The 13,017-nt window shown below is 39.0% G+C and overlaps 1 protein-coding gene across 9 annotated transcripts in view; it reads right to left on the reverse strand.

The window, feature by feature from the left end:
• The window catches only part of LOC132823183 (multiple C2 and transmembrane domain-containing protein 1-like), a 646,464-nt gene that overhangs the window by 109,828 nt on the left and 523,619 nt on the right, over window positions 1–13,017 (reverse strand). For all 9 annotated transcript variants that reach the window (XR_009645516.1, XM_060836773.1, XM_060836799.1 and 6 more), the window contains one exon: window positions 4,165–4,284. Coding sequence is in view for 8 of the 9 variants with exons in the window: in XM_060836773.1 (XP_060692756.1) it covers window positions 4,165–4,284 (120 nt within the window). In the remaining variant the exon portion in view is untranslated. The remainder of the gene's footprint in view (window positions 1–4,164; window positions 4,285–13,017) is intronic.

A 13,017-nucleotide genomic window follows, 5' to 3' on the forward strand; every position in this document is an offset into this window, starting at 1 on the left:
GAATTGGCAATAAATGCTGCCAAGCCAGCAATATCCACGACCCAAAAATGAGTTTAAAAATTGTGCAGGGATACGCTGGAAAGGCAGGAGATTGGCATTAAGTTAAAATGCTCAGAGAGACAATGCAGACATAATGTTCTTTTGGATTGTAACAACTTTGTGATTCTCTGATATAAGTATATTGCTGATACTGCTGAAATTAGAATTGGGCATCTATATTTCACAAATCATTTTAAAAATATATTTGGCCTCATGCTATACTTACATAAGAGACAAAAAAGAAAATTTGCAAAATTTGATAATCTGTATAAAATAATGGGTTAACTAAATTGACTAAACTGCTGACCGATTCAATTCAGAGTTTTCACCAATTATTTTAATTCCATGTTTAATAACTAAAATCTTTGGATATATTTTTTTCTAATTTAACTTCGTAAAATCATTAAATATTGAAATTATATTTCTGTCACAAGCCAGTTAAATTTTCTCAGAGCCTTGCTAACTATTTACATTGGTAGAATTGGGGATAGTAATAAAGTTAGAATTCCCAGTTGAGTACTGAATTAGCCTAAGTTCCTATCTGAAGTTCCCCTTAATGAAAAATTAATCCATATTACAATTAGCTGTATGTCTGCTTCAGAAGCCAGACAATATTGTGTTCCAAAGGGTCAAATGCAAGATGGCATAATAAGCTTCATCTTGTATCTGTACTATCTCTTGACATATCACTGTATCTTGCAATAGCACAACCCGTAAACAGGGGGTCACATCAGGCTGCTGCTTTACATTACTCAGTCCCAGTCTCATGAGTTGTATCAGTCAAGACTATAGCCAGGCCAAAACTTAAATGACCAAAGATTGAGAAAAGAAAATATTTTAAAATGCCAGTTTATTCTGAATTCAGGCAATTATTTGAGGTCATTTTTGTGAAACAAGATAGGCCTCTTCATATTCCATGATTCTTCCTGACCACTTAAGACAGATGTGAGGTAATGATAGTTGTTCTGTTCCATATCCAAGCCTCTGTCAGCAACAGTCTAAAACTATTGATAGGGTTATTGACATACCTTTAACTTATAAGCTCGTACAAGAAAAGCTAAACCACATACTAAAAAATGGTATTTTAGGAAACATTAGTTAAACTGTCTGAAAGAAAATTAACTAGTTTCCATTCCTGATCATTTCTTGTGGTTCCAAGTATACAATAAATAGTTTTGGCATTATTTCTTCCCAGATTAGTCTGGCAACAGTTTCCATCCAGCTCACAAAGTACTAACAAATATTTGGATAAGAGAATGAACGCTTATGACTTAAATAGAATTACACCTTTGGCTAGTTTGCAGTCTTCAAATGAAAATGGCTATGGGAGAAAATTAAAGGAAACATCAAAGGGAAAATATTGAGACAAAGGAATAAAGCTTAAGTTTAAATTAGAATCAAACATAAATACAAATAGTCATATAACAAAAGTTGAGTACTGCTGAGAAAAAAATATTTTTTGAAGTATTTCATCTTGAACTCATCAGAACAATTCACAAAAATAACCAAGTGAAGGGAACACCAATATTTACCCTGTATGATGTGAGAGTGCTGAATGACTATTAAATGGACTCTGACTGGTAGAGGTGTTGTCATGGAGAATAAAAAATCTAATGGTAACTGACACTTAACTGCTTGGCATAGTTTAAATTCAAAACCAGGTGTATAGGCTCTGATTGGTCAAGGCATCTCAGGACATTGGTCTCTGCCAATCAAAACTGAAAATATGTTGCTGGAAAAGCGCAGCAGATCAGGCAGCATCCAAGGAGCAGGAGATTCGACGTTTCGGGCATGAGCCCTTCTTCAGGAAACGTCTGAAGTCCTCACTTTCTCCTCTGCCAATCAGAGTCCATTTACCAACCTTCCAATACTTTCCTCTCAAACAAAATGTGTTTTTTTCAATAATAGTCAAATACCGAAAAACTAAATACTATTATTGCTCCAATTAATTTCTAAGCACAAGGAATGGGTAAAAATTAAATACCTTTCAAATTGCAATTGCAATTCCCTGGTGAGTTTAATAAGAAGGGCAGTACAGCAGTATTACTGTTTACAAACCGATGCCTAATCAGTACCAAATCTAATATTGCTTGTTTTGACAATCACTGAGAATAAAAACACATCAGCCTATGCAGCATTTGAGTCTAAATAACATTCTTTACTCTTTATTAAGGAGTGACAGATTTCAACAGGGCTTCACAACTTTGTATTTCAAGCTACTGTTAATCCAATTGTGAAGTTCAAAAATACATAATAAATACACTGAGACAGAACTTATTTAAGAAAACTGCCTATCAGCATGATGGATGAAAAATGCAACATAGAATCATAGAGATGTACAGCATGGAAACAGACCCTTCAGTCCAACTAGTCAATGCTGACAAGATAACCCAACTCAATCAAGTCCCACATGCCAACACCTGGCCCATTTCCCTCCAAACCCTTCCCATTCATGTACCGATCCAAATGCTTTTTAAAAGTTGCAATTGTACCAGCCTCCAGCACTTCCTCTGGCAGCTCATTCCATACACGTACCAACATCTGAGTGAAAAAGTTGAGCCTTAGGTCTCTTTTATATCTTTCCCCTCTCAGACTAAGCCTACACCTTCTAGTTCTGGACTCCTGCATTCCAGAGAAGAGACTTTGTACAACTGTCCTATTCATGTCCCTCATGATTTTAAAAACCTCGATAAGCTTGCCCCTTAGCCTCCGACATTCCAGGGAAAACAGCTCTAGCCTATTCAACCTCTCTCTTTAGCTCAAATCCTCCAATCTGGGCAACATCCTTGTAAATCTTTTCTGAAGCCTTTCAAGTTTCACAACATTTTACCGATAGGAAGGAGACTAGAATTGCACGCAATATTCCAAAAGTGGCCTAACCAATGTCCTGTACAGCCGCAACATGACCTCCCAACTCCTGTACTCAATACTCTGACCAATAAAGAAAAGCAAACCAAATGTCTTTTACATTATGCTATCTACCTGCGACTCAACTTTCAGGGAGCTATGAACCTGCACTCCAAGGTCTTCTTGATCAATGACACGCCCTAGGACCTTACTATTAACTGTGTAAGTCATACTAAGATTTGCTTTCCCAAACTGCAGCACCTCATATTTATCTAAATTAAACTCCATCTGCCACTTCTCAGTCCATTGGCCCATCTGATCAACATCCTATTGTAATCTGACGTAACCCTCTTCGCTGTCCACTACATCTCCAAGTTTTGGTGTCATCTGCAAATTTACTAATTATACCTCTTAGGCTCACATCCAAATCATTTATATAAATGACGAAAGTCGTGGATCCAGCACCGATTCTTGTGACACTCCACAGGTCAGAGGTCTGCAGTCTGAAAAACAACCCTCCACCCACCACCCTCTGTCTTCTACCTCAGAGCCAGTTCTGTATCCAAATGGCTAGTTCTCCCTATATTCTGTGAGATCTAACCTTGCTAACCAGTCTCCCATGGGGAACCCTATCGAACGCCTTACTGAAGTCCATATAGATCATGTCTACCACTCTGCCCTCATCAATCCTCTTTGTTACTTCTTTAACAAACTCAATCAAGTTTGTGAGACATGATTTCCTACACACAAAGCCATGTTGACTAGCCCTAATCAGTCCTTGCCTTTTCAAATGCATGTACATCCTGTCCCTCAGGATTCCCTCCAACAACTTGCCCAACACCGACATTGGGCTCATTGGTCTATAGATCCCCAGCTTGTCCTTACCTTCCTTCTTAAATGGTGACACCATGTTAGCCAACCTCTAGTCTTCCAGCACCTCACCTGTGACTATCGATGATATAAATTTCTCAGCAAGGGGCCAGCAATCACTTCCCTAGCTTCCCACAGAGTTCTAGGTACACCGGATTAGGTCCTGGGGCTTTATCCACTTTTATGTGTTTCAAGACATCCAGTATTTCCTTCTCTGTAATAAGGACATTTTTCAAAATGCCATGTTTTATTAGCATTAATATCTGTTGAGATGTCAAACTTACTTAATTGTGGAGAGGTTGAGCAATATGTTATTTGTAAGAATAAGTCAATCTTCCAAAAATCTAGTGGCCAAACAAGTTTTAGCCCGAGGCTGATTCAGGGAAAATGACAGAATGTGATTCTTACCATAGAGCTTATTCTGTTGTCCTTCCCTGATCTAATTAAACAGTAGTTGTAGATCAGCAAAACGAACAGCATCAGTGGGATAACATAGAGTTCAAAATTCCAAACTGTAACCAGATAGATCTAGACAAAATAAAGATACAAAGATAATTGATTAAACAAATCATGCAGAGTAAGATCAAACAGAATATTTCTTAAATTATCTACTTTAAGCTCTTTGATTATTGGTTGGCTGTAACGAAGTACATTTTCGGAGACAAATGTCAATTCTTGGCATTTTTTGTTACCCTGATATAGTCGAGAGAGAATGAAAATGCCAGCTGAAATTAATCCCTAAACTTGGACTCTGATAGGCCACATTAATAAATTGAAGTTCTGAACAGTTCAATATAAGGGCATTGAGGCTCAATGGTTAAGATCTTCAATTTCAATTGCTATCTTCCTTCAATTTGTTTTGGATGAGTTCAGGGATAAATACGTTTGTCCCCCTTGTAAAAGTATTTTTCTCACCAGAAACCTTCTGGTCTTGCCACATGTCTCACCAGTGAAAAAAAAATGCTTTATTTTCTACTTGAGATCTAGGAAAATTGGTGACCAACTTGGAATAATAAATTGTAATTCTAACAATTATTGCCATGTTTATTTTCATGTCAATGGGAAGTTTGGAGAATTACATAAGTAAACTTAGAATTGTAAAATGTAAAATTGTCCCTAATGCGGTAATCAAGAACATATGAGTATATTTTTGGAAGGTGTTAAAGAGAATAAACTTCCTTTAAGAACTCAATTACTTGTGATGACCTCTAGATATACTTATCTCCATAAAAACACTATAACCTAGGAATCCCTTCTTGTAAAGAAACATTTGACGCATTAATATTTATTGTCCTTGATTTTCTCTTTAGTTTTCTCCCAAAGCTCAGACTTAATTGAAAGTGACTAATTAGTCAAAAGTGTAATGGTTTAGTGGTCAATGATTTAGTGATGCTTGTGCTCTTGTCTCCTCCTGTATCAGATTAAAGGAAAGAGCATAAAAGATGTCATCCTGTTTATGTAAAATGAAATAATAGTGAAAGAAATTTCATATGAATTCTTGAAAGCATATACTTGTTGTGATGTAAACTTCATCAATATTTTCTTTTTAGTTGCATTCAATTTGGGATTTAGAAATAAATCTATCAATAGCACAAACATGACTATTGACCATGATATTATCAATCTAGGATTGTGAAATTTTCTTCATACGTCATTCATGGTTTTTGTTGTCTGTGGCTCAGTGGTTAGCACTGCTGCCACACAGCACCAGGGTCCCAGGTTCAATTCCAGCCTCGGGCGACTGTCTGTGTGGAGTTTGCACATTCTCCCTGAGTCTCCTTCAGGTGCTCCGGTTTCGTCCCACAGTCCAAAGATGTGCAGGGCAGGTAAATTGGTCATGCTAAATTGCCCATAGTGTGAGGTGCATTAGTCAGAGGGAAATGGGTCTGGGTAGATTACTCTTTGGAGAGTCTGTGTGGACTTGTTTGGCCGAAGGGCCCATTTCCACACCGTAAGAAATCTAAATCTAAATCTAAACAGTGCAATGCAGTCACATATATGTAGATATATACCATGAAAATGTCACTCACAAAATAGAACATGTTCTCCATCCATAACAAAGTATCACCATCTTTTTGTATATATAAACAATTTTGCCTTGAATGTAGGAGGGTTGATCAGTAAGTTTGTGGATGATAAGAAAGTTAGGGGGAGAGTAAACAACGAGGATTGTAGGCTTGTGGGTCAGCGCATTATAGAGGGCTGGTGAGATCAGCTGATCTGGCAAATGGAATTCAATCCAGATAGGTGTGAAGTGATGCATTTGGGCACGATAAATGAGGTAAGGAAATATACAATGAATAATAGGACACAGGAAAGCATGTAGGATCAGTCCTTGATATGTATAACCACTGGGTCCTTAAGATAGCAGGATAAGTAGATAAAATGGTTAAGAAGGCATATGGGATTTTTGCATTTGTTAGCTGAGTCAAACAGATTACCAATTAGGAGGTTATGCTAAAACTGTATAAAACATTGGTTAGGCTACAGCTTGAGTATTGTGTGCAGTTCTGGTATTCACATTAGGAGAGATGAGACTGCATTGGAGAGGGTGCAGAGGGGATTTACCAAATGTTTTTAGATTAGACTTACAGTGTGGAAACAGGCCCTTCGGCCCAACAAGTCCACACCAACCCGCCGAAGCGCAACCCACCCATACCCCTACATTTACCCCTTACCTAACACTACGGGCAATTTAGCTTGGCCAATTCACCTGACCCGCACATCTTTGGACTGTGGGAGGAAACTGGAGCACCCGGAGGAAACCCACGCAGACACGGGGAGAACGTGCAAACTCCACACAGTCAGTCGCCTGAGTCGGGAATTGAACCCGGGTCTACAGGCGCTGTGAGGCAGCAATGCTAACCACTGTGCCACCGTGCCGCCCAAATGTTGCCTGGGCTGGAGAGTTTTAGTTATGAAGAAAGATTGACTAGACTAGGGTTGTTTTCCTGGGAGCAGAGGAGACTGAGAGGGGATATGATCAAGACACATAAAATTATGAGGGGCACAGAATGGACAGATGGAAAGAAACCTTTCTCCTTGGTGGAGGAATCAATTAAGTGAGGCATGGTTTTAAGATGAGGGGCAGAAGGTTTAAAAGAATGTGCAGAAACGATTTTTCACCCAGAGGGTGACGGGAGTCTGGAACTCACTGCCTGTACGGGCAGGAACCCTTATAACATTTAAGCAGTATTTAGAGTAACACATGTGATGCCAAGGTCTATGGGCCACGTGCTGAAAAAGGGGATTACAATTGTTAGGTTATTGTTTTTAACTAGTGCAGGCCTAATGGGCTGAAGTGTGTTTTTCTGTGCTGTAAACTTCCAAGGCTCTAAGACTCTATGAGACTTATTTAGGGATACCCATGAAATTCCCAACATTGTCCTGCAACTTGACAGATGAGGAGAGGCACAGTGGCCTACAACACAGAAAAAGGTTCTTTAGCCCATTGAGACTGCACAAGTCAAAACAACTGCATTACTATTCTGATGATTAGATTAGATTACATACAGTGTGGAAACAGGCCCTTCGGCCCAACAAGTCCACACCGACCCGCCGAAGCGCAACCCACCCATACCCCTACATTTACCCCTTTGCCTAACACTACAGGCAATTTAGCATGGCCAATTCACCCGACCTGCACATCTTTGGACTGTGGGAGGAAACCGGAGCACCCGGAGGAAACCCACGCAGACACGGGGAGAATGTGCAAACTCCACACAGTTAGTCGCCTGAGTCGGGAATTGAACCCGGGTCTCTGGCGCTGTGAGGCAGCAGTGCTAACCACTGTGCCACTGTGCCGCCCACAATCCCATCTCGCATCACTCTTGCAATGTGGTTGTACCTTCACTCTCAGCCATGAATGATTATGTAATTGATCAGATGGCTATATTAGGAACAAGGGTGCTACCAGTTGATCATGTATTATTTGTTTTTATCTTTCTTCCTTAACTCCAACGACATTGTGCCGTTTATGCCCAGTGAGCACCAGCTCCATGATATCACAAGTTTGCTCCAACTCCTAAAGACCTGACACAATAATCCCCCCCAAGCTTATCCCCCCAGTGGAGTGAGCTAGATTATTTCTCTTTACAGAATTTACTTTACATCTTTTTTCTTTATTTCTCCGCGACCCCTCTCCTATGTCTTTGAATTGATCCATTGGTGTTCGTAGGTATGTCAAGAAAGTCTATGACAAGTTCTCGGAGCTGTGTTTTTCTCTGCTGGCTTTTTTTTAGAAAAGTTATTCACGGTAGTCTGACATAAGGCATCGGTCAAAGGCAGTGGCACTTTGTGGCACACTACTAGCGGTGTCTGATTTTGTTCCAGTGAATGGGTAGTTCCTGCCATAGGGATGGTAGATGGATAGTGTGAAATAATGAGATGAGGTGATGCTAGTTGCAATGGATAGAATCCATTCACTAATAGGTGCAATCAGTACTGCCCAGTGCCTCTCTGAAAGGACCCTTCCTATAAAGATCCCTTACCCAGACAGTCTGGCAACATTCTAAGATAGGTAACGTTTTGGTGCAGTAATGTTTATTTTATTTCTGCTCCTGCCTACTTTTGAATTCACATTCCTTCTGAGTAGCAATCTGAATTATTTTAGTTGTTGCTGCCTATAATCAAGTTCTCTGCAGTGTAGGGAGTTGACTTTTTAACCTGTGGCTCATCAGCAGTTCTGATGGAAAAAGCCCTGAGGAGAGTGGAGTTGAGTGGTAAAAGAACAAAATCTGGATTCTCTTTCAGCAGATATTTTGCAGTTTGAACTGTTCATTCTACGTCTCCACTGAGGCCAAGGGTATCTAGGTTGATCCGTGATACGCTGAAAGCCCAGTGTCTTTGCAAATTGTTTGAATTACTCATAAGGAAACTGTAGACTGCTGGTGGAAACAACACATCTGGATTACTGTAGGTAGCAAAAGGTTCCTTTACATCTACTTCACTGATCACTGTTGTCAGTTTTTTAACATCAAGCCATTGTAAAAAATAGTCATCGACCATGATGAGTTAAGCATGGCCTTCATACATATTCATGCACAAACAGGCCCTGAATCTATTTAGAAATGTTGTAGGAATGAGAGCTTCCTATCATTAATCATTACATCTGGCACAAGTATTATAATTAATGACAAGTTCCTTTAACTGTTTCAAAATCCCTAGTCATGAAATGGCCCCAAGGGCTTGTGGACTATATTTGGTTAAGTATGCTTGGTGAATCTTCTGAAGAATGACAATGCAGTGAATGGGGAATTACCAGTTGACCAACAAAGTCAAGTAGTGTTCCCTTTGTTTGGGGTATGTCTTTTGAGCATGGACTGTAAACTTTATTCCAGGATGTGCTTGGATACAATACCTGCACACACTGATACACTTAGAAAGTCCTTCTCTGATGAGGTTAAGTTAGTTTCATGAAGTTGACCAAAATTTGTTGTACACAAAGAGGTGTGTTCGCTAACTGTTTTTTTAATCCAGTAAGGAGCTGCTTCAGGACATTATGTAATTTCCTATCATGGAGCTGGAAAGTATCAGCATGTCCCAGAATATTGTCCATTGGGTATATGGTACCACCTAGTCCCTGAAAAATGTTGCTCATTGGAAAACCTTAGATGCAGAGCAATATCAAAGGGGTATTATAAAGTTAGTACTAAAAGGGGTGGTGAAGGTTGTGAGGAGTCAAGTGACTTGCTAAAATCACTTTTGGCATCCAGTTTCGTAAATATTTTACCAGTACAAAACTTTTAAAAATGTCCATCAAACTGGTCACTGGAGAGATAACACACATATTGACCATAATGATAAGTTTCTTTAACTGTTTCAAAATCCCTAGTCATGAAAGGGAACACTGCTTGACTTTGTTGGTCAACTGGTAATTCCCCCTTTACTGCATTGTCATTCTTCAGAAGATTCACCAAGCATACTTAACCAAATATAGTCCATCAAATTGATTTTAATGTTTTTCTGCATGAGTAGCAATCCTAGGTAGAAAGAGACATATTGACTTTCAAAGTAATTTTGTAAACTTCAAGTCTTCCCAGTCCTGTAAACAATTTTGGATATTAGTGTTCAAAAGTGCTTTTCACAGTGTTTGTGAGTTCCTGCCTGTAGGAGCAAAAACAGAATTTGCTGGAGAAACTCAGCAAGCCTGCCAGTACAAACAGTTTCTATTTTGTTTCACATTTCCAGCATCTATAGTTATTTGTTTTTTTGATTTGTATGTCGGAGGTCAAAGACAAAGCATGCCCCTTACTAGATGGGGAAAATGGCTGGTTACTGATGACATATGTTTTTTCCAAATATGTGTGATCTTTGAGTGTCAGAATCATGTAAACTGTAGGTACGGTACTCCAGGTAAATGGCACTGAAGAATTTACCCTCTTCAGTTGTCTGGGACACCAATTATAGTAAGTGCTGAATTTTACCAACTGACTTGGTGGTCTTGCCACTGGATTTAAAGTGTTACGACATGGGTAAACCCTTCTGCTAATTAAATCAAACACACAGAAAAGCTCAGCTCACCTCATAATCTGTTAAAGTATGAGTGACAGAGAAGTACCCAAATGCTACTATTTAAAGTAAAAATAACAAGTTTGTTCTTTAACTCCAAATGAGAACATTAACAGACAACTATCTATAATTGTCAGGCTTAAACAAATTGTTATCTACCGCCGACACTGTAACACTATACTGATCCAATAAAGCCCCTATTAAATTTACAGCAAATGAATTTTCAAAACCAGTTGACATCTTTGGGTGTCAAACCTCCTCTATTTGTAGATTCCCTTGGGTCATCTTTGGTCTTCTGCTGCAAAGATGTTTCATATGAAAAAGGTACCTTTTAGAGAGAAGGGTTGTGGACAGTCTGTATGACAATGGCAGGTGCTCTTTCTCTGGCTAACTGTCCAAAATGCCTGTTTTCTTTAATATATACCCCAAATTTTGGATTGTCTCAATGGTTTGATGTTGTGAAAACAGTAAAATTTAAATTTGATTGGGTTTTAGTAACTCGGGGCATAATTTAAACTGATTGGTTGAATTCCAATTGCTGTGAAAACAACTCAGTATCTGGGTTACAGCTCAAATGTTACATCTTCAAATTGTCTGCAGTCAGTCACCTGGTAGAGCTTGTATTCACCCTGTCTTAAAGGTACAGTACACACCTTCGACTTCATAACAAAAGTGAAAAGAAATCATACTTCAATAGGTGGCAGGAACCAGGGTTGCATATTACCAGCAATTACGAGGCTGCTACAGTGATTGTCAACCAAAGGAAAATGGCAGCTCCATCAATAGTAGTGACCTGTCCAATCAGAGTACTGTAGCTTACGAGTGCTACCACAAACAACAGCTATTCCTGAAGCTGCAACACTAGATAGAGGCTATCTAAACACTGGGACACCCTCAAAGACAGGTCATTGTGATATTGAGGCCACTATTATTAAGGAACCTCATCTTAGCCAGGGAACACCTATTAAAGATGGTTCAGCCTAGAAGCTACTGGTGGGTCTCCAGTATTTAACTGAATATATCCTCTCATCAAATGTTGGCCCTTAAGCACTTTCTGAACTGACTCAATTGACAAGCCAGTGGACAACCAAAGCATTACCTTCTCCACCACTATGCTATATTGCTAGCGATGGGATGATTTTTGGCTTCCTGCTTCAACGTAAGTTTTAATCATAGTGCAGTATATCATGTACCAACACTTCTAGTTTATTTTAATTCCTGCATGCGATGTGAGGATTGCTGACAAGGCCAACATTTGTTCCCTTTCAATTTGATTAATAGAAGTCTTGTTTTGCTTGAAAAAACTAAGGAGTAGCATGAAAATTCCCTTTACTCTTATTGTGTGGTAAGACTGCTTAGAATTAGAGCAGAACTGACTGTCAACTGGTTGTGTGAATTTCCTTTATCTGCTCTTTTAATTAAAGTGTTAACCCTTTATTTATATTGCACCAGATGAGCTCAGCTCAATTTCACATAGACACATATAACTTTATGCCCTTGATAGAATCACCCTGATATTAATTCCATCGATTTAATTAATCAACAATGTTTAATTATCATCCAGGCATTGAAGATGAAAACTTGCACTAATATGTCATCAGGCATAAACCTGTCATTCTTCACCTTTGTTTACAAACCTGGGAAAATTGCCTTACTAATATTCCATGCTCATAAATATATATGTTAATCAGATACCTAAAGGATTACATTGGAAAGCATTGATGGTATTTCATTAACCCAAGATTCCATTTATATTCATGTCATCACAGTAAGTACATTAGTTACTATACTGTGTTGTCAGCTGTTCTCTAAAACTACTTAAAAGAAAAGTCACTTTAAAATCACTGTTACTTAACTTATTCTTGGAATGGTTAGAATGAAAGATATGTATAAAGAATCAAGGTAACTACACCTGTGCAACATCACCTTTAATAAGAACCTAAATGTTTAGATAGACTAGTTTGCGTTCTTTAAGCAAGTATACACTATTCATATCTTTCTGATAGAAAGGTTTTAGCAGACTCAAGGGACTATTTGATGTTTCAGACTGTGTCTCCACAATATGTAGGTGAGATGAGAGTGAACTGCCTTGAAATAAAGGCAGCACTTGACTGAACGTGGCATCAAGGTGCCTGAGTCAAACTAAAGTCAGAGGGAGTCAGGGGAAAAGCACTCCACTGACTGATATCATACCCAGCACAAAGGAAGATAGGTCTGGTTGTTAGAGGTCAATTATTTGGAGTTCCACAGGCTAGTTTCCTGGGCCTAACCATCTTCAGCTGTTTCCTCAATGACTTTCCCTCTATCATAAAGTGGGGATGATCACTGATGATTGCACAATGTTTAGCACCATTCACATTACTATAGATACCGAAACAGTTCATGCCCAGTTCATTGTGAGCTGGACAAGATCCAGGCTTGAGCTGACAATTACAAAGTAATAATTATAGCACACAAGTTCCAGGCAATGACCATTTATAATAAAAGATTATTTGAATCATTTGCCTTTTGACATGACTATCAGTGAATCCTTCACTATTATATCTTGGGGGGACCACAAAGGGCAGAACCTGAACTGGATTAGTCATATAAATAGACTAGACTAGATTCCCTACAGTGTGGAAACAGGCCCTTCGGCCCAACCAGTCCACACCGAAGAGTAACCCATCCAGACCCATTTCCCTCTAAATGATGCACCTAGCACTATAGGCAATTTAGCATGGCCAATTCACCTGGCCTGTGGGAGGAAAC

Source organism: Hemiscyllium ocellatum, chromosome 2 (genome assembly GCF_020745735.1).
Source record: "Hemiscyllium ocellatum isolate sHemOce1 chromosome 2, sHemOce1.pat.X.cur, whole genome shotgun sequence".
NCBI lineage: Eukaryota > Metazoa > Chordata > Chondrichthyes > Orectolobiformes > Hemiscylliidae > Hemiscyllium > Hemiscyllium ocellatum.